This window comes from Eutrigla gurnardus, assembly GCF_963514095.1.
Source record: "Eutrigla gurnardus genome assembly, chromosome: 4".
NCBI classification, from domain to species: Eukaryota; Metazoa; Chordata; class Actinopteri; order Perciformes; family Triglidae; genus Eutrigla; species Eutrigla gurnardus.
In genome coordinates, this window is record NC_139918.1 from 2,182,714 (window position 1) to 2,207,916 (window position 25,203).

Below are 25,203 nucleotides of genomic sequence, written 5' to 3' on the forward strand. Positions count from 1 at the left end.
TAAAAGCGACACGACTCTCCTCGGTCCATACAAAAGACCGTTTGGTGCTGAGGAGGTCAGTCAGAGGGGCGGCTACCACGGAGACATTTTTGCAGAAGGACCTGTAATAGCCGACCATACCAAGGAAGCGTCTAAGTTCACGACGAGTTGTGGGGGCAGGATATTTAAGAATGGCCTCAACCTTCGAGTGCACCGGGCGCACTTCGCCGCCACCAACCACTTTGCCCAAATAAACAACTTTGGCTTGGCCAAACTCGCATTTTGCCAGATTTATTGTCAGACTTGCAGCGGACAATCTTTCAAACACGTCTCTCAGATGGCTAACGTGAGAACCCCAGGTGGCGCTGTACACCACCAAGTCGTCGAGGTACGCCTCACAGTTAGACAATCCAGCAAGAATGTGGTTGACCAACCGTTGAAACGTAGCTGGTGCATTCTTAAGACCAAACGCCATGACAGTGTATTGTAAAAAACTGTCTGGTGTAACGAATGCGGCTATTTCTTTAGCACGCTCAGTCAGAGGAATTTGCCAATAACCTTTTAGAAGGTCAATCTTACTCACGTAAACAGCTGAGCCAAGGCGATCTACGCAATCATCCATGCGTGGTAACGGAAAACTATCGGGCTTGGTCACAGCGTTGACTTTTCGAAAGTCTGTGCAAAATCTTGAAGTGCCGTCTGGCTTTGGCACGAGAAGGCAGGGCGAACTCCACGGGCTGAAACTCTGCTCAGCAATACCATGGTCTACCATGAACTTAACTTCTTTTTGAAGTTGGAGGCGTTTTAGTGGGTTGGCGCGGTAAGGGTGTTGTTTAATGGGTCTGCTTTCCCCAACATCAATATCGTGAGCAATGACTGTGGTACGACCTGGAACATCCGAAAACAAATTAATATTAGAAGAGAAAAGAGAAATTAAATCTTCACGTTCTGAATTAGGTAAATGTGAAAAAAAATGGTTCAGATCCACGAGGATTTCAGAGTTCCTCAATCTGCCCTCGACGACCTCAGCGGCAGGACAGCGAACCCCCTCGTCGTCAATGTCATGCGGCGGAGCAGCAGGTCCACGCTGTCCACACGGGGGCGCTGAAGTAGAGGCGGCAGGCCGACAGGTAACAGGCAGAGCGGTGGCAATTTCAGCACTTGCCGTGCTGGACAGCGCCACTGCTGGATCGATCACACGCCTCATTGAAGCGGGCGAGCTTTTAATGCAGGCGGGAGGTTTAATGTCAGAGTGATCCCGCTCACAGTAGCGTTTAAGCATATTGATATGACATAAACGAGATCGCTTTCTCCGGTCAGGGGTAGCTATGACGTAGTTCACATCCCCGACACGTCTTTCTACAAGATAGGGACCGGTATAGCGTTGTTGAAGCGCGGAGCCGAGAATTGGAAGAAACACCATCACTTTATCACCAGGTTTAAATACCCGGCGGACAGCTTTTTGGTCGTAACGCTGTTTCATTCGTTCCTGAGTAATGCCAAGGTTTTCTTTAGCCAGCTCGCAAGCTCGATGGAGCCTTAAACGAAGTTTAGACACATAGTCAGACAGACTGCGGGGAGGAGGTGATGTGTTCGTGGTCAACATGGAGTCACTGAGCATTTTTAACAGGCCGCGTACCGTATGCCCGAAGACAAGCTCGGAGGGACTAAACCCCAAGGACTCCTGCACTACTTAACGCACAGCGAACAAGGCAAACGGAATACCTTCGTCCCAGTCACGCTCAAACTCGAGACAGAATGCGCGGAGCATTGATTTTAACGTTTGGTGGAAACGCTCGAGTGCGCCTTGTGTCTGGGGATGATAACAGCTGGACGTTGTGTGTTTAATGCCTAGCTGTTCCATAGCCTGTTTAAACACGTTGGACATAAAATTCGTGCCCTGATCTGTTTGCACTATTTTCGGGAGGCCAAAGAGAGAGAAAAACCCCACGAGAACCTTAATAACGGCAGCTGCGGTGATTCTTCGGAGTGGTATAGCCTCTGGGAAACGTGTCAGCTTGCACATAATTGTGAGCAGATACTCCTTTCCGGACTTAGTCCGCGGCAACGGCCCCACACAGTCTAGGATGACCTGTTCAAACGGTTCCGACGTGACGGGTATCGGCTGTAGCGGAGCTGGAGGAATCAGCTGATTAGGCTTTCCCGTAACTTGGCATATGTGACATGTTTTGCAGTGTCTAGCAACGTCACTCTTGAGACCGGGCCAAAAGAAATAGCGCAAAATGCGATCGGATGTTTTATTGATACCTAAATGACCCGCGAAATGGTGATCATGAGCAAGGCGTAAGATTTCATTTCGATACGGCATCGGAATGACAATCTGATTCAGCACACGCCACTCATCCGCAGCAGAAGCCACAAGCGGCCTCCATTTTCGCAACAAGACCCCCTCACGAATAAAATAACCATGAGGCACAGACTCAATGTCTTTCTCAGAGACAGCCTCCGCCAATAGTGTAGAGAGAGAGGGGTCGTTTTTTTGTTCGCACATAAGTTGTTCGCGACTGGAAGACAATTTAGAAACGCAAGGAACCGTAGATAGCGGGGCCGACTTCACAGACGTTTTACCACTAGCAGACAACATGGAATGAGCGATTAAAGTATCATAGAGATCAGAAAACTCATCACTGCGTTCACGAACAGGGGTCTCTTTGGCTATTTTCGCCATGGCGCGCGTAACAACAGTGGCGTGAAAAACCTCAGGGTATTTCACAGCCACATCGTCAGGACATTCACTTTTAGAAGCCGAAGTCACAACAGGATTATGGGTTACCACAGGGTTAGGAAATACCTTCCCACCTGCCAAATCATTCCCAAGCAAAAACGATACATTTGCAATAGGGAGAGTGGGACGTACGCCCACTTTTACAGTGCCCGTGACCAAGTCAGAAGAGAGTGAAATCTCATGTAGTGGCACATTCACAAATCCCATATCAAAACCCTGGACTAAGACACTCGCACCAACGTGGGACTTTTCACTGAAAGGCAGGACATTCTCCAAAATGAAACTCTGCGACGCAGCCGTGTCGCGAAGTATTTTAATAGGAATGCGTGCATTAGGCTCTTCGAGCAAAGTGACAAAACCGTCCATAATAAATGGTGCAAAAGCCTGACAAATACTCTCGTCTTTCCGAGACGTCAAAGGAAGTGTCGAAACACATAAACCCAAACCAGATTCAGTCCTGGATGAAGCCGTGGAGTTAGACTTGTTTTTCCGTTTTAGTGAAAAACAGTCGGGAATTAAATGGCCACGCTTTTTACAATATCCACAGACCGGGACATAATCTTTAGGGTTAGTCACTCCTTTATAGTCCGAAGTTGGAGTGCTTACTGCTACAGCGGGAAAACTACAGTTGCGGTTGCGGTTCTGCTGAAAGTTCACATGACCAGAGCTCACGTCCCTATGCGCCAGCACGTAATCGTCCGCCAGCACCGCTGCGCTAGACGCCGTCAAATCTTTGTGCTCACCGACGAACGTGGCAACACTTTTCGGGAGACAGTTTTTAAAGTCCTCTAGAATTATTGTATCACGAAGGTCCTCAAATGTTGTTATATTCTGTGAGCTAAGCCAACGATCAAACAACAACTCTTTCTCCCGCATGAACTCAACGTGCGTGAGCGACTCAGGCTTCTGGTAATTGCGAAACTTCTGTCTGTACGCTTCAGGAACAAGTGAATAAACGCGCAAGACTGACTGTTTTACTTTCTCGTAATCAGCAGCATCCTCTAACGACAGAGAGGAGTAAGCCTGCTGCGCTTTTCCCACAAAAACGCACTGCAACGTCATGGACCACACATCCCGTGGCGATTTCAAAACCGTAGCGACTCTCTCAAAATGAGCAAAGAACTTGTCCACATCCTTCTCATTAAATGGTGGGACAAGTCTTATATTACGAGTGACATCAAAATTATGGCTAGAAATGCCAGATTCACGAGCTTTTAAATCCAATTCTTTTAAACGAATGGCTTGGGCGAGTTCCATATCTCGCAGTCTAAGCTCATGGTCTCTCTTCTCACGCTCTCGAACCGTCTGTCTGTCTGCTTCGAGACACGTCCTTTCTCGCTCCCATTCAATCTCCTTTTCTCGTAACTCCAATCGACGGAGCTCGAGTGCCGCTTTGGTGATCATAGGTGTGATTGGAGGATCAGGAGCAGCCGGGGGTGTTACGGGTGGCACCTTGTCTCCGAATGTAAATATACCGAGACGGCCCAAAGCTTCCGTAAGACTATCTAACAGCTCTGCTTTAGATGGACTACCCCGTACCTCTATTTTATAATGACCGGCAACTCTCACCAGATCGTCGCGCGTCGCGGCAGAGAAGGCGTCGGGAGTGGGAGATTTAATAAACACGTCTAAATCGAACATGGCGAAAAAACAGCCAAAGAAGCAGCAGACAAAACCGGTAAAAAATTCATAAAAAGCGAGAAAAATGAAAGACAGTGCTGGTAGCCTGGCACACTGGGAAAAATTGAAATACTGGATCAAAAACGCAAACCCCATAACGCGTCAAAAAGGGTAAATAAATGCGCGGACGCAGTAAAAACGACAAATAGACAATTTAGATGTGCAATCCTTGGGATAAACACGCAAAACATGTTCAAATCCCGGACGAGCCCCCATTTATGTTACGAGCCCACATTAAAAACTTGTGAACAACTAACATAATAACTCAAAGAAACTGATTTTCTGGAAAGAAAACGTTTTGGTTTATTTCTTTTCCATATATCGGTTTAGTTAACAGAAAAGAGAGGGTTGCCACAAAAACAGAGAAGAAAGCAACCGCTCCCGCCATAAAATAAAAGATCCAAGATCAACAATAATACATACGGGTTTGAACAACAGGGTTCTAGTTCAACAAAAGAAAAAGTGCGACCAGCCAGCGTCTGCCACGTCGAGCGTGTGAGAGAAAAAGAGAGACAGCCATCTTAGAAGTAGGCAGGCTTATATACTCGGGAGGGCCGGCCTTTTCAATTAGTCACTGCAAGGTAACGTCCAGTCTCCTCCTACCAGGAACAAGGAGGCAGGACCCGTAACACTTAATAAGATTATCATCACATTATACTATTTTTCTTTCTAGAACCTGACATTTATCATCCTGTATGTGCATTTTTGCCTTTGTTATGTAATTTAATACAATGATGACTTGTCTAGATTGATTGAATGAATGAATACATATAAAGTGAATGCATGCTGAGCAAATTTATGTCAAATGACATAACTAATTCTCACCCTCACTTATTAACTAATGTCTTATTTAGATGCTGATTGTTTGGTTCAAATAAGAAAATCTGATTGCTAGTCTATGTGTTACTGTTTATTGTCAGGAGGGGGGCAGTGACACAGAAATGCAGAATGAGGAACAGGCTGAGGACGAGGACCTAGCAGTTGACACACACGGTGTCAGGAGCCTCCATGAAGAGGAACAATGCTCAGGTTGGTTTTGATGGAAACGGTGCCAGAAGTTGGAAAACTTTATTGGTTTGAAGATGAATTTTTTGTATTATTATATACAGTTATCTACGTCTAGTTTATTTTCATAGTGTAGTACTGACAGAAATATTTTTTCACTACAAGTGATAAGCCTCTCTTCTCTTCCACTGTGTAGATGATATCCCTCCCAAGAAGAGGACTGCCATGGACCAGATGTTCGGCGATTTCCTCACTGCAAGAGCACCAGTGAAGACCACTAGGGAGAGAGCTAAGGAGGAAATCCTAAAATACAGAGAGAGGGACTCTTTATGTCTGGATGGGGACGTTTTGCAGTGGTGGAAAGAACAAGTTGACCTTCCACTGCTTTCAGCTTTGGCAAAAAGTTACCCGTCCATTCCAGCAACAAGCGTGCCATCTGAAAGAGTGTACTGCAGGTGACATTGTTACGGCACAACGCAGTTTACTTCACCCTGATCATGTCGATCAGCTCATATTCCTGAAGAAAAATCTGAGAGTAGAACACCTGGCTTAAATGACTGACCGTTGTGCACTATTCTGGATGGCCACAAGGTGTTCTGTTGACACCATTTTCTTTTGATTCATTAAATAATTTGCACATGTTTGTTTATTCTCATAACAGATAAGCTAAGCTACTGTTACGACTGTTTCAAAGTGAGACTGGTGTTTGTTTACAACAGCATATGACTGCTGAATCTAGTTAACATGTTTCCTTTTGTAAGAAGCTAAGGAAGACCTCTTTGTGAGAGGGTAATTTATTTATTTATTTATTTTTTTTACTTACTTTACTCACTGGTGAGTTTGCTGACCTGCAGCATAAAGAGTGCTAAGCACATCTAAGCTGAGCTTCAACTTGCATTTAATTGTTTTTGTTAATAATGAACATGTTGTAATGTTTATACAGAACTTGTTTGTGAGAGGTCTTTTATTTGATTAATAAATAATCAAACTCATTGAATTGTGCAGTGCATCATGATTGAGTTGTGAATCGTGTCGCATTGTATCGTGTCGCATCGAATCGCACTTTGTTGAATCAGATTTTGTTGAATCGCAGTGCATCGTGATTGAGTTGTGAATCGCATCGTATCGCATCGGTAGGTCCTGCATATGTATCTTAAATGCATCGGATTTGGGACAGTGTATCGAGATGCGTATCGTATTGGCCTCATGCCAGAGATGCCCAACCCTAGTCTGTAATGACTTTATGTCTGGTGGACGCCGACACTACTGAACGCATTGCAATACACTCTTCGTGCAATTTTTCGCCAAGCACGACCTGCACAACACCTCGCTCTGGTTGACATCATCCTTTTTAAATCCAAAATACCTCCAAATAATGGAGGATGATTTATGTTTTGGCACCAAATCAGATTCTGCACCGCCACCGGCCGCATTATCTTCCGCACTCGTCTCACTTTCCTTTCTTTCTTTTTGATTTCCCCGCTGCGTATGTTGCGTCTGCGTCTCATTCTACGTCTCCTTCACTCCCGTGGCGGGAGTCCCGCCCTCGTATGTTTGTCATTGGTTGGCTTCAGCTGTCAATCCACAGCAAGCATGAAATAAGGTTTGTGGTTGGCTGGCCATAGCGGTGCATTCAAGGGCAATCGTAAAAATGAAGTTTATTGTGACTGCCAGAGCTGTACATGCAGGGCGAGCGCGGGGGAAATCTATATCGTTTATGTCGTTGCTTTTTCGATATTAATATCTTAAATGTTTATATATCTAGATATAGATACGATAACGATATATCGTTCAGCCCTACACAGAAGTGGCGTCGGCGCAGCGGTAGCATTAGCAGCAGAGGATAGAAGCTATCAGGCAGGTGTTCTTTTAAATAAACTCCTGGTGTACTTACAAACTTTCAAATGCCTCGTTTTGTGAGTACAGACCCTATGTGTATTACTGCAGAAGTTTGGTAACATTCCATGCATTATTAGTGGGGTAATTTACGAGATATACATAATGTACCATTCGCGCCAGTACTAAGCCTTATCTTGACCAATGTTGACCATCGCTAAAAATGCTTCTGGAAATGACCTAGGGTGCATTTCACTCCGAACCATCACTTTAACAAAGCGGACTCACACACAACCTACCATTATCAAACTTCTTCGCCATAAATCGTTTTTTTTTTTGCATGAAAAATTATCTTTAAAAACCACAAACAACATGTGAAATTCATGGCACAATTCAAATGGGACCAGAAAATAATTTCAATCTTGGCATAGGAATACATGCATCAGAAATTCATATTGAGGTCCCATGTACCGGAAATAGAAAGGCGGGACTTCGCCACTCTATAACGGGATCCATTTTGCACTATAATAATAAGTCATAAGTAGCCTGAATAAGCCGGCTAACGGGAAGTGATGTGAATGGCTGCTGGCTGAGTCCGCAAAGGCATCTCCCCCATGAACCAGATACGCCTTCCCTCCTTCCGGCACCGGTCCATCAACGTACGTGTGTCGTGTGAATGCGGCCTAAAAAGGGGCTACAGACTGACTGCCTTACTTACTTATTCAGTGACAGAGCCACTTAAAGGCTGGCCCTCTACGGTCCAGCCAAAACTAAATATTCTGGTGTATTGGAAGAAAAATACACAGATTAAAAGACAGCATAAGCCTCTTTCACCACAGTCTCCAATTACAGCATATGGTTTTATATGTGAATGGCATGTCATGTCATGTGCATTGCCTTTACATGTTATTTGGTTGCGTGAATCATTTGCGGCGCGCTTGTTGTAAACGCCCCTTTACACTCACTGTCAGAATTCTGGGTCGATTGACGGAACCGAAGGGACAAACAAGTCTTTCAGGATAACTTCATGTAAAAATGAGAAATTAGAAGACAACACACAAATAACACTTTGGGATCCTAAATTAACCATTATTGGCTTTTGCAAACATCTGAATTGCAAAACATGAATAGTTGTATGATGGTTGAGGTGTTCAAATTCAATAAAGCTGCCGTTTATAGCTACACCACCATAAACAAGTTGAACTGTGGGAAATAGCAAGACAGACTGGCCAAACAACGAAGCACCCTCAGAAATTATTTTAGTCTGGTTGTTGTAAATCACAAAACAGACTCAAAAAGTTAATGTTCATTTGATGTGGGGAAAGCGTACTCCAAACGTCATTCATAATTCATGTCATTTCCCTGCTGCATTGTTTGTTTCTGATGTAAACGCTTGTTAGCCAACCGATTTGCAAGTCATGAGCGTTCTTTCCTTGATGCAACATGCAACCAAGCTACCCACGAGCGTCAACTCAACAAAGTGTCAACCTTTCTACGAGGTACGGCGAAGGAATCCCGCATTTAGCCTCACAGCAACATAACATTTAGCCTGCCTTCACATACACGGTTAACAGTGTGGTTTTACAACACCCGGACGACTCCACTGAACTTAATTCAGACATTACGGCTGCTGGGTTCATTATATCTTAGCCGAATTGTAAACGTGTCGGGAGTTAATATACTGAGGAATCTAGACAGTGTCCTTGACGATAAGTAAGACGGAATCAAAGTGACAGACTTGTGAACTCTCCGTTGGAGGAAACTACCCAGTCCCCCTCATAACCAAGTTCTGAGAGGTGAACAAACAGCTATTCCTCGAGCTATTTACCTTAACGGGCCAGTTGGTCGTTAGCGGTAGAACCGGGAGGTGTAGTAGGAGAAAGGAGCAGACCGGGAGAGCTATGCCTCCGTTACCGAACATGGTTCATTCATGTCATGGATCGACTACACTTCCCCTCCCCTTACCTTCGCTCCCCTCCTCTCCTTCTGCTGTCCTTCCTCCGCCCCTTGTTTTAGGTTACCACGCCCCGCGGCCTCGCTCGCGCACACATACACCCCCACTTTAGTGGGGTTCGTGTTGTTGTATTGGGGGTGTTGCAATCAATACAAGGTCTTATCGTTTACATGTTTCAAGTTCCGTTACAGACCATAGCCTCAACCGAAATTAATTAATTACATTGTATTTTATTTTAATTGTATTCTTTATGGAAACTGTCGTGTTTTTTTTAAGTGTGTAGCAAATGTTTTGTGTTGAAAGAACATGATAAGTTATCTTTTCGGAAATAAACATCAACCAGCTACTCATAAAACCTCCTTAAACCAACAGAAGTATATAGTGTTTATATAAGTAAGTGTATAGGCCAAGTTATGTCTAATGCACTATACTAGAACGCGAACGTCTTCTAGCGGTAACAAGGTGAACAACATCACGATACAACAACCAGCGTGAGTGACTGAGAAGGGGTGACATACATGATATTAATGTAAAAATATAGTTGACTAGTCTACTCATCCAGCTCCCCCTTTCACTACCATCCGATCTGTGGGATGAGCTCATTTCAGTTTGAAAACGTCTTCGTCATTCAGAATCCGGGCTCGGATCTGCTGTGGTTGACAGTCTTTCCCATGTTAGGACCCGGCTCAGTTCTTACCCGCGTCCGGAGATAGGATTGGGTGGCTCAGATTCAGTGCCATGAGTTGTGTTGTTTGTCGAATAATGTACATTTAAATATAAGATGCCCGTTGTTTGTGCACATCCAGCCCATTCAGGACCCCGGGCCTCGTTAAGCGCCTCAATTTCCCAGACTGCATCGCTTCTTTTACATCCGCCATATTTCCTTCGCCTAAACGCGCTGGCTGGATCGACTCTTACTAACAACTGAACATGTAAGTACAGAAACAATCATATTTAAGCAAGTTAAGACTGTATCTTCTTTATGCCTACATCTGTGTATCGATGACCGTTCGCATACAAGTTTGCAACTGCTTAAACGTGGGACATGGTTAAAAAGGCCATATAGCTCACCTCATGAGATTGGTCCGTCGGCTCTTTTCTCTGTTGTTGTTTTCCCCTCTATTACAGCGACAGATTACATTCACGACTCCCTCGCAATATTTTAGCTATTAGCTTTATGTATCATTCATTCTAATATTTGAATTCACACGAATAAACTGTTTCGCGCGTGCATGAAATCTTCTGGCGGCTAGGTACGTGCTATATCGTAAGCTTATTTTTCTCTGATGTTAGCGTTACGAAGAATAGCTAGCTTCTATGATAGCTAGTTAGCATTAGCCGAGCCAAACAGATCTTATATGAAAACTGTGACGGGGTCCGACTATTAACTGTAACAGATAAGATGGTTCCATTGAGATGGACTGATTTTAATGTGAATGTGTAGGTATTCCTCATCTTGTCATCGCTATCAAACATACACTAACGTAAACGTTACTAATAGCAACCATAGAGGACATGCATCTAGTTTGGGTATGTAATTAAGTCATTACACGGTTTTGTTTATTAATATGGATTGCTGGTTGCTGTAACGTTACCTTTACAGAGGCTGTTTACATTGTGGTCAAGACTTCCCAAGGTCTCCATTGTTGGTTTTGTTTTTTCTTGGGGAAAGAGGCATTGGATTTCAAATTCACAATACAATAGTCAAATTGCATTTAATACAGACCACCCCCACTTTCACCTCGTTTGTCACATGTAGGCAGCATGGCCCCACAACTAACATTACAGCAATTTGAGTATATCTATTTTCCCTTTCTAAAGGAGATTATGGAGGCATGTAATATGTAGCCAATCAGGCCCAATACCCATTGTGTGTTACACCTGACTAACTTCTTTCAAATGGTGCTGTTTCTTATTAATTTACGGCATTAATTTACTTTTAGAAATCAACTTAAATGTCCTATAGAGGTTAGATACAAGAAAATAAATGGATGTATAACGTAAACATTTATCAGGGTACAGCAACTGTCGATTAGTCGGCAAATAATAAAACGGAACAGTTCAGAAAATGACATCACTTTACTGTAATGCAGCCTTTAAAACTGGGAAATTGCAACTCATGCAGTATAATCCAAGTCTTAATTCCAGTCTCAATACTTAGCAAATGCATGCCTTTGCTGTAAAACCTTACAATTTAAAACACTCCTGAAGACACAGACTCTTGCTTGCACATGCAAGCATTGAGTCCTTGCATTACACGGTATTGGAGGAAGTGAATCCCCATTTGTAATCAACAGAAGATGTGTCCATTGCACCCTAGATTTCCAGGCTGATTTTTGTTTTTGTGTTTCAGTGTTGCAGTGATGACTCAAACAATTCAGACCAATGGGGTTCAACCTCTCAGTAAGACCTGGGAGCTGAGTCTGTATGAGCTACAGAGAACTCCACAGGTAACAATTCATAGTATATCATTTCATTCACAGATTCTTATCAAAATCATTTTGCTTTTGTTTGTTAGTTTAAACAGCTTTTCATCAATCACACACCATGCTGACATTTCTGAATCTATTCACTCTTCCAAAAATCTATTTTTAAATACGTAGATATTGCTATGGATGGAAAGTAATCTTACACATCTCAACTCTTAATTCAAATATGTATTTGAATGGGAAACAGACATTTGAGTATGACAAATTATAGTCAGTTGTGATAGGAAAAATAATCGTCACTGTGGCATCTCCCGGTCAGAATGCACTCCATGGCGTCACACATTGACGCTTACTTTAATTGAAAATGAAAAGTGACATTAGGTCAAGTGGAATGAAAATGATTTACAAAACAACTTTGAAGACAGAAAACTCACCTGCAAAAGGAGAGACACTGAAAGAGACACAGCAAGAATTGCATTATGTAATGAAAATACCATGTACATATCAGCTGTGTGATCCGGATCAGATTTAACCACTTAAAAGATTGGTGAGTAGTACTTGCTTTCTTCCAACTTTTGTACTTTTTTTTTTTTTAACAGAAAACGCATGTTTTATATTGTGATCCTTACTGGAAATGGCATGCCATATAGGCAACAGCAAGTAGGAAATTCTCAGGGGATCGCCCTCCAGCCAGTGCTGTTGAAAAACAGAGTCACAACACCCCATCTCTCCAGCAGGTGGTCACGTGGTTCATGCAGCTCACTAATAGTTTCAAAAAGTCTAGTCCTGTCTGTCTGTTTAAATAAATTCAGGCGGGACATACAGCAGCGATTCTATTTTCAGCAGTTTTCAGTGATTAACAGTGTTTCCTACAATGTTATTGGCCCTCACCAGGCCAAACAAGGAATAAAATATAATGTTTAAACTGCCCAAAATAACCAAATATTAGGGATGCCACACTACCAGCATCCGATACTGTACTCGTACTCAGTATAAAAATACGCTGATACAACTCCACCTGATACCGCTGCAGCAACGTATCGTTAACCTCTCATCAGCTGAGCCTTATAAGCCACCCAGCTGCAACAATAACCAGATGCACAAACATGTTGAATCAATAATTTACCACCAGCTGCCGTATGTGCGTTAAACAGACAGTCAAAGTCAGTCTCCACCACATCAGTTAAATTAGGTGTGAAGTTGTCAGCTGTGTGTCTGCTGCAAGAATCTCTCAGGGTATGACAGCCCGATGTAATGTTAGCGTGTCCGGTGGAGAGAGTGTCTGACGGTGAACATTAAGGCAGCAGTAAGATTATAGCATGAATGCAGCAGTGTAGTCTGTGTTCAGTAGAGATGCACCGATCAGGATTTTTAGGGCCGATCACCGATCACCCAAAGCAGTATCTGCCGATCCCGATATTGCCAATCACCGATCACAGCGTCAAATCCATAAATTCTTCTATATTGTTGTCTTATGTAACTTTCATATATTTAATTTGTGATTCTTCTTACACAACATTGACATTGTATTATTAAGTATAAAAATTAGAAGATGAGAAAGTATCATAAATAGACCACCGTTTTATTGCAGGCTGTATATATACAGTGTATACAGCTTGTTATAGCTCCGGCAGACACACACTCACACACAGACAGAGAGAGAAAGAGAGAGTGTGTATGGTAGTTAGACGTTAGTAGTGTAGATATACCGTTGAAATACACATATTTGTTTATCTACTCTTCACGTTTATTAATTGTTTTCATCTCTCTACTCTGTTTAGATACACAAATATTATCGCATTTGTCAATCGCGGTATTTTATTTTGAAACCGGATTGTCTCGTGTTTCTTTGTGTGACTTACTGCCAGAATTGACGGGATCACTCGCGGCTTGCGCAAAAAAAGAGCAGATGCCGAAACGATCGCTTCACGGCGTGGGAAGGCCGCGTAGGACCGCAGCGCTTCGCGTCTGGTCTGAACTACACTATCGCTCAACAAGCGCGCCGAAAGGAAGTGGGCTCCGCTCTGCGGCACTTCCGCGGCCGGTGTGAACCTGCATGCAGTCAATGCACTGTCTATATTACAACGTTATCGGATCGGCCTGCTTTGATCTATTTTGAGAACTCTGATCAAAACCGATTGCGATCAGCTGCCGATCGATCGGTGCATCTTTAGTGTTCAGCTTATTGAGCAACAAAAAAACAGAAAGGCGCTGTTCCTGTCACATCTGTCCCAGCACAGACACGAACATCATCCGTGGTGTTAGCCACATCACCTCGCAGCGTAGGATGCCGGTCCTGTCTCACCCAACCTGAGCCAGTGTGGCGAAGCGAGTGATCCGGTCGGTCGTAGTTTTCAGAACTGATTGTGGGATACGGTCTTCGGCGCTGGGAAAGCTGGTTTTGCCGTCTGAACGCTGTCATTCTGAATCAAACGCACCAGAAACTCAATCGGTACTGTGATGGGTGCGTGGTCGGTCAAGCACTCACTCCTCACATACCCTTCACAAACCTAGAGACTGGCATGGTGCTTTTCAGATAGCCTATAGCATGCTAGTTAGCCTAATGATTTCTCAATGCAAACCAAACCAGCTAATAGGCCGTAATAACATAGAATGAACAATAATATATAGTCTAAGGTTATAAAATAAATAAAATGTATTATTATTAAAGAATGTAGAATAAACCGTAAGAGCAAGATATTAATCAGAATTGGTACTGATATGAAAAAACTACACTGCACGGCTTCAAAAATTGGGTTTGAAATATTTTAAGGAGATATTCACATTATATTTTAATCCAAAGTCAGTAATCGTCTAATATTTAGAATCATGACCCTGTGAATCGTGATCAAATCGTGAGGTGAGTGATGATTCCCACTAGTGCCAAGTCACCAGAAACCCAACAATAATGAATAAATAAACAGGACTGTAGCTGAATACATTAACATGGACCAGATCCATTAACACCGTGGAGACTCCTGGCTTCCAACAAATTTTACCAACCGAATCCAAGGTTTACCCTTCATGGACTCATTTATGTTCACAGAAATCCCCAAGCTAACAATAAAACAAACAATCAGAGAGTTTCAGTATATTACTGTGTTTTCATTCTTTTTGTTTGTACTACGTCAGACAACTTTTTTAAAGTGTTCTTGATGTTGTTTGTAGGGCTGTTCGATTTTGCCCAAAAATAAAATCCAGATTTTTTCTCTCAAAATCCGATTTTCGATTACGATTACGAGTATTTTGTGAAATGACAAAAGGCACATTCTGGTGCATATATCTTCTGTCATTTATCTTTTCATTCCAACAACAATATACAAAGAAAATGGGGATTTTCCATATATATCAGGAATGGTCGTGATTATTCGTGATTAATCCACAGTAAATTGCCCTAGTTTTAATTGCTGGAGGATAACGGATGTTAAAAAATTGGAGGGGGGGTTAAGTCCATTTTAAACTAGCTACTTTTTACTTTTACTCAAGTACATTTTAGACTGTTAATTTTACTGGTATTTAGGTACAATTTCATCAAAGTAGTGTTTGTACACTAGCACACAGACACATAGCTGACAACTTCACAGGTAATTATCATGTTTATGCATCAGGTTATTGTCGCAGCTGGGTGTCTTATTAGGCTCAACTGATGACGACTTAATGTCACGTTGCTACAGTGGTATTGTTTGTTTAGGAGTACAGTATCGGACACCTGTATTGGTGGATCCCTAATATTTGGCTATTTTTGGCAATATTGTCCCACATAGATGCATCTTTGTGTGTACTAACCTTCCTCTTGATCTGTTTCGTACTGGCACAGGAGGCTATAACAGATGGACTGGAAATAGCAGTGTCGCCCCGGTCCTTGCACAGCGAACTTATGTGTCCTATCTGTCTGGACATGTTGAAGAACACAATGACAACCAAAGAGTGTCTGCACCGCTTCTGCGCTGATTGTATCATCACAGCTTTAAGATCTGGGTACGTTTTTCCATGTAGTAGAAAGCATTTGTTCGAAGGACAGTCATGTATGTTTGAGATCAATACTCACATGCCTAATTGTATATTGAAAGCACTCTTGAATATTTGAATTGGCCGGCCGTCATCACAATAGAGAACACCACAGAGAACATGACAACTTTACTGAGTGAACACATCAGGGCATGTAAATGGAGCTCACAAGTGGGTGGATTTTGGACAGAGAGCTGAGCGGCATTTTTAAATGGACGGAGCATTGCCCTATGTCCTGCTTCAACTCACATGAGACAACAAAACTGGACTTTGGGGTCAAACATGCTTGGGCACGGTACTGATTGCCTAGTTTTGAGTGCGCCCTAACTAGTACTCAGCACTCAGTAGAGTGCAGATCTCCACCTAGTCTGTCTGCAACAACCCCAGACTATTGCGTGTTTGAATGAATAGATACCACAATTGCAGAGCTTCGCGTAAAACACACTTCGTTTAAACTTAGAACAAGTGGTGCGAACATTCTGCTTGCATTCAAGTTTTATAATACACTCGTGTGTGTGTGTGTGTGTGTCTGTGTGTGTGTGTGTGTCTGTGTGTGTGTATATACTGGTAGTTCTGTTAGCAGTTAGCCAAACACACTGTTCAAAACAATAAAAGTGAGCTGCAAAACAGCAGCCATGGGGTATGCAGCAGTGTGTGTGAGCCAAATGAGCTAAACACCATCCGTTCCATTAGCTGTTAGCCAAACACACATACACAAACCTTTATCCCCACACTGTGTGCGGAGTAGTGGATGGGGACTTTGAGATGCACTCGGCTGTGTTATCATTTGCGGATCCTACCACGTGGGGACTGGTTAGGAGTGAGGAGTTAGCAGGTATTGGATGGCAGTTTAAACCAGGAAGAGACAGGGTTGCACTGCTAGATGGCACTAAATCTTATCACTGCTCCTTGAAACATACCTAGGAAGAAATGAAAATGAATTTGAAATGTGCTGCATTCTAATAGAAGTCTTCATCTTTACATTGGCACTATTGTTTCAGTTTCTGATTTCACGATGTTTCTGTGTCCGTCTTTACAGTAACAAAGAGTGTCCCACCTGTCGTAAGAAGCTGGTGTCCAAGAGGTCACTGCGTCCAGACCCCAACTTTGATGCTCTGATTAGTAAGTAACCACAGGAAGTTTAATCACTCACACAAACAATCTGGAAAAACTGAATATTGTGCATCAAAATACTTTTTAAAATATCAGAAAATTTTGATTTATATTAATTTCTCCTATTTCAGGCAAGATTTATCCCAGCCGGGATGAGTATGAAGCCCACCAAGAGAGAGTGTTGGCTCGCATCAGCAAACACAACAACCAGCAAGCCCTGTCCCACAGCATAGAGGAGGGGCTGAAGATACAGGCTATGACCAGGTACATGATAATCTCAACATCCACAAATAATGCAGATACAAACATAAAATTGTCTCTTTAATAAATAAGTTTGCATTGATTCTTTCAGACTGCAGCGTGGTAAAAGACACACAGTGGAGAATGGTAGTGGTGCAGAGGACAATGGAGACTCCTCCCACTGTAGCAACGCTTCTGTCCACAGCAACCAGGTATGTTGCTACTTTTGATATTTCACACATTATCAAGCGTGACAATGTGGATGCATTTTGTGTACCAGTTACTAACTCTCACATTAAGGGCCCAGACACACTAGGGCCAGTTGATCCATACTGTGCCTTGCCCCCACCCCCCCACCCCAGTCCTCCGCCGGCCTGCACTCACGCTGCTCCAAGCCCAAACGGACCTTGGCACGGTTCCCTCTTGTACATACGTCATCACGTCATAATACGACACACACATGGCTTTACATCATCTCCAAGAAGAAACGTCTCAGAGTCATCACAAGAGAGAACAACACAGAGAACATGACTGAGACGTTACTGTCCCGACAAGTCGCCTCTCACACTATATTGCCAAAAGTATTCACTCCCCTGCCTTGACTCGCACTTAAGTGACCTCCATTCTTGATCCATAGGGTGTAATATGACGTCGGTCCACCCTTTGCAGCTATAACAGCTTCAACTCTTCTGGAAGGCTTTCCACACGGTTTAGGAGTGTGTTTATGGGACTTTTTGACCATTCTTACAGAAGTGTATTTGTGAGGTCACACACTGATGTTGGAGGGAAGGCCTGGCTCTCAGTCTCCACTCTAATTCATCCCAAAGGTGTTCTATCAGGTTGAGGTCAGGACTCTGTGCAGGCCAGTCAAGTTCATCCACACCAAACTCTCTCCTCCATGTCTTTATGGACCTTGCTTTGTGCACTGGTGCACAGTCATGTTGGAACAGGAAGGGGCCATCCCCAAACTGTTCCACAAAGTTGGGAGCATGGACTTGTCCAACATCTCTTGGTACGCTGAAGCATTCAGAGTTCCTTTCACTGGAACTAAGGGGCCAAGCCCAACTCCTGAAAAACAACCCCACACCATAATCCCCCTCCCCCAAACTTTACACGTGGCACAATGCAGCCAGACAAGTACCGTTGTCCTGGCAACCACCAAACCCAGACTCGTCCATCAGCTCCTGAGAGCAACCCATTCTTTCACGTTTGTAGAAACAGTCTGCATGCCTAGGTGCTGCTTTTATACACCTGTGGCCATGGAAGTGATTGAACACCTGATTTATATTATTTGGAAGGGTGAGTGAATACTTTTGGCAATAAAGTGTATTTCTAGTAAACACTCGTCATCAGGGAGGTGAGCTGAAGGGATTTTGGACAGAGCGCAGAGCTGCATTTTTATTATAAAAGGACTGAGCGCTGCATTATTTGAATATATGAGTATAATATATATAAATATAAGCATACATTGATTAGTAATGAGACTGTTTGAAAGCTATCTTTTCTTGGTGTGTTTTTCATTGTCAAATTGCTATTTTTAACTGTTTCTCCCAGGAGGCAGGTCCAAGCATTAAGCGCACCAAGACAAGTGATGACAGTGGTCTGGACATGGATAATGCTGCTGAGAACGGGGGCGGGGACTCTGTGATCGATGGTGGTGCCAGCGAAATAGAACTGGTGTTCAGGCCACATCCCACCCTGATGGAAAAGGATGACGGTCACAACAGGTAGTGTCACGCATACAGCTTGGATTAAGGCTCATTCCGGGGTCACAAATAAAATACTAAACTACTTTGGTTTGCTGAGACATTGAAAAAATTGAATAACCGAGAAATCTTGTTGCTACGAGTGTTACATGCTTTACCAATCCTAGAAGAGTATCTCAATACCTGTTTAAAACCTAGTGGTACTTTAAGTAAATTAAAATGTATATAAATATTCATATATATTCATATTTAAGCAGGACAGAACCACTTATTGGCTGCACAGTCCCACTCTGAGCTGATGTCTGTATCAGCAGAACTCTGTTAACAAAAAACAACAACACAGCTCTTATTACTGACCAAAGTACTGATAAGTGAGACTCTCTGAGCATCTCCTGTAATCCATCAAACACATAATCCACCAGAGTATGTCTAAAAGTATTTATTACCGTGCTTCTGAGTAAGGAAAAGCAGTCCGACCGTTAAAGTGATGTTCTTTTCACCAACACCACTTAAACACAACCCAGAGTTTGGCCCGTATAAACAATAGGCATCAACAGCCGTCACCCTAAGGACCTTGACGAGGCGTTGTTACACGTTGGGATGGATTAATTAGACAAATAAATGCCTACATTCATGGGAAGTTAGCTAGCGGTTGTTTGTTAGCATCGTAATAAAGTAGCAAATCTGCAACTTTTTTCCCAGAATATCGCCCCCCTCTCTCGGCTCCGTTTTTTTTCTCCATACAGCGGCCCTGATACGCCGTCGTACAGACGAGCAGAATATCTGCTACGAGCACGGAGGCCGCCGTTGTTGTTACGAGACGTCGCAGGGGAAGAAGTCAGGCTCGAGGTTCGAGGGGCGGGCCGATACATCATCTTATTCGTTTTCGCCGTCTACATGAAAACGAACACGAAACGGAGGGGTGCCGTTTTTTTCTTTTCCACCCTGAGAGCTGGTTTCAAAAAAGTGCGTTTTCAGGCAGCGAAAACGCCGGGTCCATGTGGATGGCAGGGCGAAATGCACAAGACTTGTGCGTTTACCCACAAAAAACGTTTCCATGTGGACGGGGCCTTAGAGTCATCAATGAACCTATCCCCATCCTGCATGTCTTTGGACTGTGGGAGAAGCTGGAGAACCCACGCTTACACGGGGAGAACATGCAAACTCCACACAGATAGAACCCAGGGCCGACCCGGGAATCGAACTCGGGACCCTGTGCTGTGAGGCGAGACTGCTACCCACTACACCACCGTGCAGCCCGCGCTAGTGATTACCGACCCTAAATGTTACACTATTGTATTTCATTAACACATAAATAATTGTAGAGAATTAAAAGCTACAAGATAGTTCCTCTGAAATGTAGTTGAGTAGAAGTAGTATCAAAAATGTACTATAGTACGATACTTGAGGAAATGTACTTTGTTTCTTTCCATCACCAATGAATAGTTTGCAGTCGTGTGCTGGTGGACCAACTCTGTATGTTTTCTCTGGACATTGGTGAGAAAGCAGCCTGTAGCCTTGTACAGCAGATGCTCAAACAAAACAAACATCTGCTGATATGGTTCATCTGCAGTAGCGCAGGCAAATAGAACGCCGCCCTTTTTCTGCTTCTCCGATGCGTGATTAAAAACCAGAACCCGAACCATGAGTTTTATGATCCTTTGAACTGCTAGTTACTATGTCCTCATCAGCTGTGGCTGCTGGCTCATTTCCACATGTTTGAGTTTTTCTGTGTGTTTACAGTGTGGAGTTTGTCCCTCGCTACATCAAGACGTCCGGTAATGCCACAGTGGATCACCTGTCTAAATACCTGGCCGTCAGACTGGCTCTGGAGGAGCTGAGGAGAAACTCAGAGGCCAGTCCTGTTAATGTGGAGGCAGCTTCAGAGAAACAGTACACCATCTACATACCTACTGCTGGAAACCAGTTCACTGTGAGTATACACACACACACACACACACACACACACACACACACACACACACACACACACACACACACACACACACACACACACAGAGAGAGCATGATCATCTGCACACCAAAAACTGCACCCACCCTATGTCAAGTATTAATTGTGCTTAATTTTCAGTCTGTACCAATATAAATGAATTCACCGTTCCTGCAATTTCCCCCAACAGTAATACCTAGTAAATTTCAGTACTTGCTGATACAGAGTACTGATGAGTACTTTATTACAGTTCTAGCAATAACTTTGGAAACATTCATCTTTGTGTTTTCCTGATAACAACAGAGCAGTGTTTGCAGTAGGGATAATAATAATTAACTGTTTAAGCTGCTGTCAGCTGCACAGTTAAAAGTAATAATAAAGCTAAGATGCTCAGAGGAACAGCTTGTCAAAGAGAATATTACTGGTGCTTACAAATGTGGCAGCATAGCTCATTGAGTCAGTGGAGCAAGGAAAGTACCTCTTGTGTTTTACATCAATTTGGTTTTCTTTTGTTTTGCAATTGAGTGGTTACTTACTAGTTAAGAGGCGTCAGGTGTTTGAAAGCAAAATGAAATAAAACTGACATCCCAAATACATAAGTATAAAGGTGTGTTCACACCAAACGCAAATCAAAACGTTTTGTGCAGTTCTATCGCATACAAAGTGAATGCAAAGGTGTGAAGTTGCGGCGTGATGCGGTGTGCTATACAGCTCCCTCTTCACCTTCAACCCAACCTACTATGGCGGACACGGAGGGAATGCACCAGCGGGGGCCAACTCCTTTTTCCTTTTGCTTAATTAAGTCGCAGAAAAGTTCCGCGTCCTGCGAAGGGCATCATCATACACAACGTTGATGCTGAAAACACATATAGAAAGCCTAGAAAGCAGAAAGCAAAGTCTTCTCTATCCTTAGAGAAGCAACTGCTGTGGGTTAATTTAAGAAGGTCAGAGTGGGAACCTGCATGGATGTTTCATCTGCTCAACTCTGTTCACAGGTTCTGAATGGTTCCTTCTCCCTGGAGCTGGTCAGCGAAAAGTACTGGAAGGTGAACAAACCCATGGAGCTCTACTTTGCTCCTACTAAAGAACACAAGTAGACACACTTAAGAACACAGACATGCACACACACAGACACACACACACGCACACTCGGTCACCAGTAGGAAGAAAAACATGGACTTGACTACACCTGCGCACACAGAAACAAGAGGAGGGGAATGTGTGTATGAAGGAGATGCGAGGGGTTTGTGTAACCCTCAAAAGGACTCTTGTAAAAAGAAAAAAAATACCTTTGTTTTATATTCTCTGTATTTTTCTCTGTCTCTCTTATCTTTCTCTCAGTAGAAGGTAGCAGATCAGTACAGCAGCTAACTAGAAGTGATGATGGGCTGTCGGTGGTATTTGGAGTTTCTCAGCAACCCTGAAAACCAGGGTCAAATCACAGTCTGGATCAGCCAAATAGACATCGAGTTATATTGTATTTGTCTTCAGCAAAGGCTCCTTTATGCTATGTGATTCTGGTCTGTACCAGACTAAAGCTGACTGGAAGAAACATGCGGAAATCTCAAGTGGCCAATCCCAAGCCCTGGTCCCAGATCGCACTGTGAGACACATCCACCAGTGTAGACAAAGACTACATGTATCATAAATTCTTACCGTACCTGAAATGTAGGACGGATGTTGTCAAAATGGGGTTGGAGCTCAGAAAATAGCACAATACAACAGACATACTGTGCACAGCCATTTCAGATGAATAAGACATGGAAGCAAAGAAAGTCAATCATCAGAGTTCACTTGAAACTGTTTTGAGAGTCAGGAGTTCCACGCCACTCATCCAAACTGTCTTTCTTGTTTCTTTCTTTGACTGACACAATAAGATCGATCAGACGGACCTCGGCTCCACTGATGATCCTTAGAAGCATGAACGTTAAAACATTTTTTATGTTCACAAATCCAATCTAAGCAAATTAATCACTTTCTTCAACTTTTGGATATGAATCTTTTGAATGTATTTGTTTTTGAATATTGTGCATTTGAATTTTCTGTCTGAATTTGTGAACCCAAAACCATTGAAATTTGGAATTTACATTTTCAAGATGGATTTTGAAACCCCCATGAATTCAGACAGAAAGTTTTCAAAGTAAAGTCATTACAATGAAATATTCAAATGATTGAATGAGCCCTTTTCTTTGCTTCCATAGACCATCCTCCAAACTAATATCAGACAGTCAGCTTTCTGCTAGCCATCTGGCCGTGGGAGATGATGCTAGTGTATAGGGGCCTTTAAGAAAGCACCTGTTAAACCACATATGTAGGAAACTACTACGAGGTCAAATGTGCGTTCACACTGAGGAACTTGACAATTATGACCAGCAGTGGGCAGTGTATGCTAACCAATTGTTACAAGCTGCAAAAATTGCTTCAGGGAATTATTATTATTATTTTTTTTTTTTTTGACAATATTGTAAGTGTCCTAAAGTTTTAATTTATTACTTTTTCCAACACATCTTTCAAATAAAACTAGATAATGGTGAAGGTTTGAGTAGCTGCAATCATTTTGTCAGGTAAGGAGCCGATAACACTGAGACCAAAGCAAAAGCGTTGTTCTCCTACAGGCCTCCTACATCAAGCGCAGAGGCACACCTCTGTTCAACATCACACTTGGCCCATGCAGCCTATCAAACCGATCAAAAGACGGGCCATATTACTTTACCACTTCCTTCCTGTTTTGAAAGGTTGAGATTAGTGGTTTTTAATTACTATGAACCATATGTTTTTTTCAAGCACTCCTGCTTGAATCAACAAACCATGGCCTGGTTGATCCCCACCCCGACGCCACAGGTTGATCAGCTGTTTTGCTCGGCACACGTGGCAAAAGAGCGTTTTTGAAGAACCTGTTGCGACGTGTCTCAGTGTGATCGGGCCTCACTGCTGTCTGGAACTTGAGAGCGGAGAGCACCAAATGAATGGAGCTCTGGTCACACTTTGAGTGTGACGCCACCAGTGTGAACGCATGATAACTATCCAGCTATACCATCAGCAGGGCTTTCTTCTCATTATATGTAGCACAATGAGTCGTCTCAGATTCATTGGGGGGAAAGGGGGGGTGAATTGTGACGGAGAGAAGCTCGTAGCTGTTGTCTTGATCTGTTGCCTGTAGAAACAAACTCCTCTAATATCTGTGACTTGTTCTTTTATAAATGTCTTTTGTAACTTGGAGAGAAAAAGTGTTGGTTTGGAGGTGATTGGAGTGGAAGGAGATTTTTGCAGCACCATAAAGTAAAGGTTCAAGTATTTGCTGTCTACACACACCTACTCCCTTTGCTGTAGGCCATTGTCACAGGATTATTAATATTAAAGACTGTTCACCAACATGACGGTCTTCATCTACATTTCATACGTTATTACATCACAGAATCCACAAGGCAGGGGCTTGGTTCTATGTTTACACCGTTAAACAGAGTCGGAGCATCTTTAGCTTCTGTTGTGACATACACTATATTGCCAAAAGTATTCACTCACCCATCCAAATAATATAAATCAGGTGTTCAATCACTTCCATGGCCACAGGTTTATATAAGCAGCACCTAGGCATGCAGACTGTTTCTACAAACGTGAAAGAATGGGTCGCTCTATGGATTAAGAATGGAGGTCACTTAAGTTCATATGCGAGTCAAGGCAGGGGAGTGAATACTTTTGGCAATATAGTTTATTTCACAGTGACACAGAATTGTTGGAAGGTGAACAGTGACGACACGGATTTAAATAAAATCCTTCATGTTTAATTGGACCGCTAAAATGGGGGCAGGTTTATACTGTGTATTAATTAGTGACAATTTAAGAGAGCATGTGAAACCAAACATGTTTTTACTATAAATGTCCCATTATGTTGCCGCTTTATAGCGAGTCTAAGCCCCGCCTTTCCTGTGTCCCCCATGGGACCCTTATATCAGAAAAACGGGAATCATTTTTGCTCTCGTTTTTTAATTGTATCACAAATTACACACGTGAAGTTCGTCGATTTAAAAGTTCAGAAAGTCTCAGTCTCTCTTTTATCAAGTGACTATTTTTAGCAGCAGGAAGGGAAAGAAAGATTAAACCTGTTGTCAGTGTGAATGTTCCATCCTGGTACTGTACAGACAAGCAACGTAGTTTCAGAGGGAGATGTCACTTCCCAGACTTTTGGGCGTCGTCTCTATAATGTCTTTGTTGCGTGACTAAATGCAACCTTCTTCACCCACAAGAATCCCTAAAAATCCAACCATAACCATTACACCCAAACATGAACGTGTTCCAAACATGATGGTGCTCTTTTTAACTGGCCTTCTGACTGTGGGCAAGACGTTGCACCTATTTTTGTGTACAAAAAAAATGAATGATGGTTATTATACCATGGCAGCGAAATGTAAAGTTTGCATGTATGGAGCTTCTTACGTTGATGAGCAGTGTTGCAAAGAGGGTGCCGGTTGATGTCATTCGTGGTTTGTAGGCACTATCATCGCTGCTGCTAACGGCCACTAGAAGGCAGATACACTAATCATGTGTGAATGGATGAA

The 25,203-nt window shown here is 42.9% G+C and overlaps 2 protein-coding genes across 4 annotated transcripts in view; one reads left to right on the forward strand and one right to left on the reverse strand.

Annotated features, from left to right (window-relative positions):
• The window catches only part of LOC311012784 (ADAMTS-like protein 2), a 233,954-nt gene extending 224,729 nt beyond the window's left edge, over window positions 1–9,225 (reverse strand). For both annotated transcript variants that reach the window (XM_084008431.1, XM_084008430.1), the window contains exon 1: window positions 9,075–9,225. In XM_084008431.1, the coding sequence (XP_083864557.1) occupies window positions 9,075–9,167 (93 nt within the window). In that variant the 5' untranslated portion in view covers window positions 9,168–9,225. The remainder of the gene's footprint in view (window positions 1–9,074) is intronic.
• Window positions 9,226–10,057: 832 nt separating this feature from the next.
• On the forward strand, window positions 10,058–21,771 carry rnf2 (ring finger protein 2). Of its 2 annotated transcripts, none has more exons than XM_084008510.1 (9): window positions 10,058–10,132; window positions 11,554–11,650; window positions 15,447–15,607; window positions 16,677–16,759; window positions 16,882–17,014; window positions 17,103–17,202; window positions 18,545–18,717; window positions 20,440–20,629; window positions 21,643–21,771. In XM_084008510.1, exons 2-9 carry the CDS (start codon window positions 11,564–11,566, stop codon window positions 21,742–21,744), a joined length of 1,029 nt encoding a protein of 342 aa, XP_083864636.1. In that variant the 5' UTR covers window positions 10,058–10,132; window positions 11,554–11,563; the 3' UTR covers window positions 21,745–21,771. The 2 variants fall into 2 exon arrangements, with proteins under 2 accessions (XP_083864636.1, XP_083864635.1); XM_084008509.1 differs by having other exon boundaries at window positions 11,554–11,649; window positions 15,440–15,607.
• The last annotated feature ends 3,432 nt before the right edge of the window (window positions 21,772–25,203 follow it).

Bases quoted from the DNA above. Each gene is read 5' to 3' on its own strand.
- rnf2 (XM_084008509.1), top strand. From the start codon at position 11,564: ATGACTCAAACAATTCAGACCAATGGGGTTCAACCTCTCAGTAAGACC. The intron at 17,015-17,102 runs GTACATGATAAT...TGATTCTTTCAG, and splicing joins AAGATACAGGCTATGACCAG to ACTGCAGCGTGGTAAAAGAC. The intron at 17,203-18,544 runs GTATGTTGCTAC...TGTTTCTCCCAG, and splicing joins CTTCTGTCCACAGCAACCAG to GAGGCAGGTCCAAGCATTAA.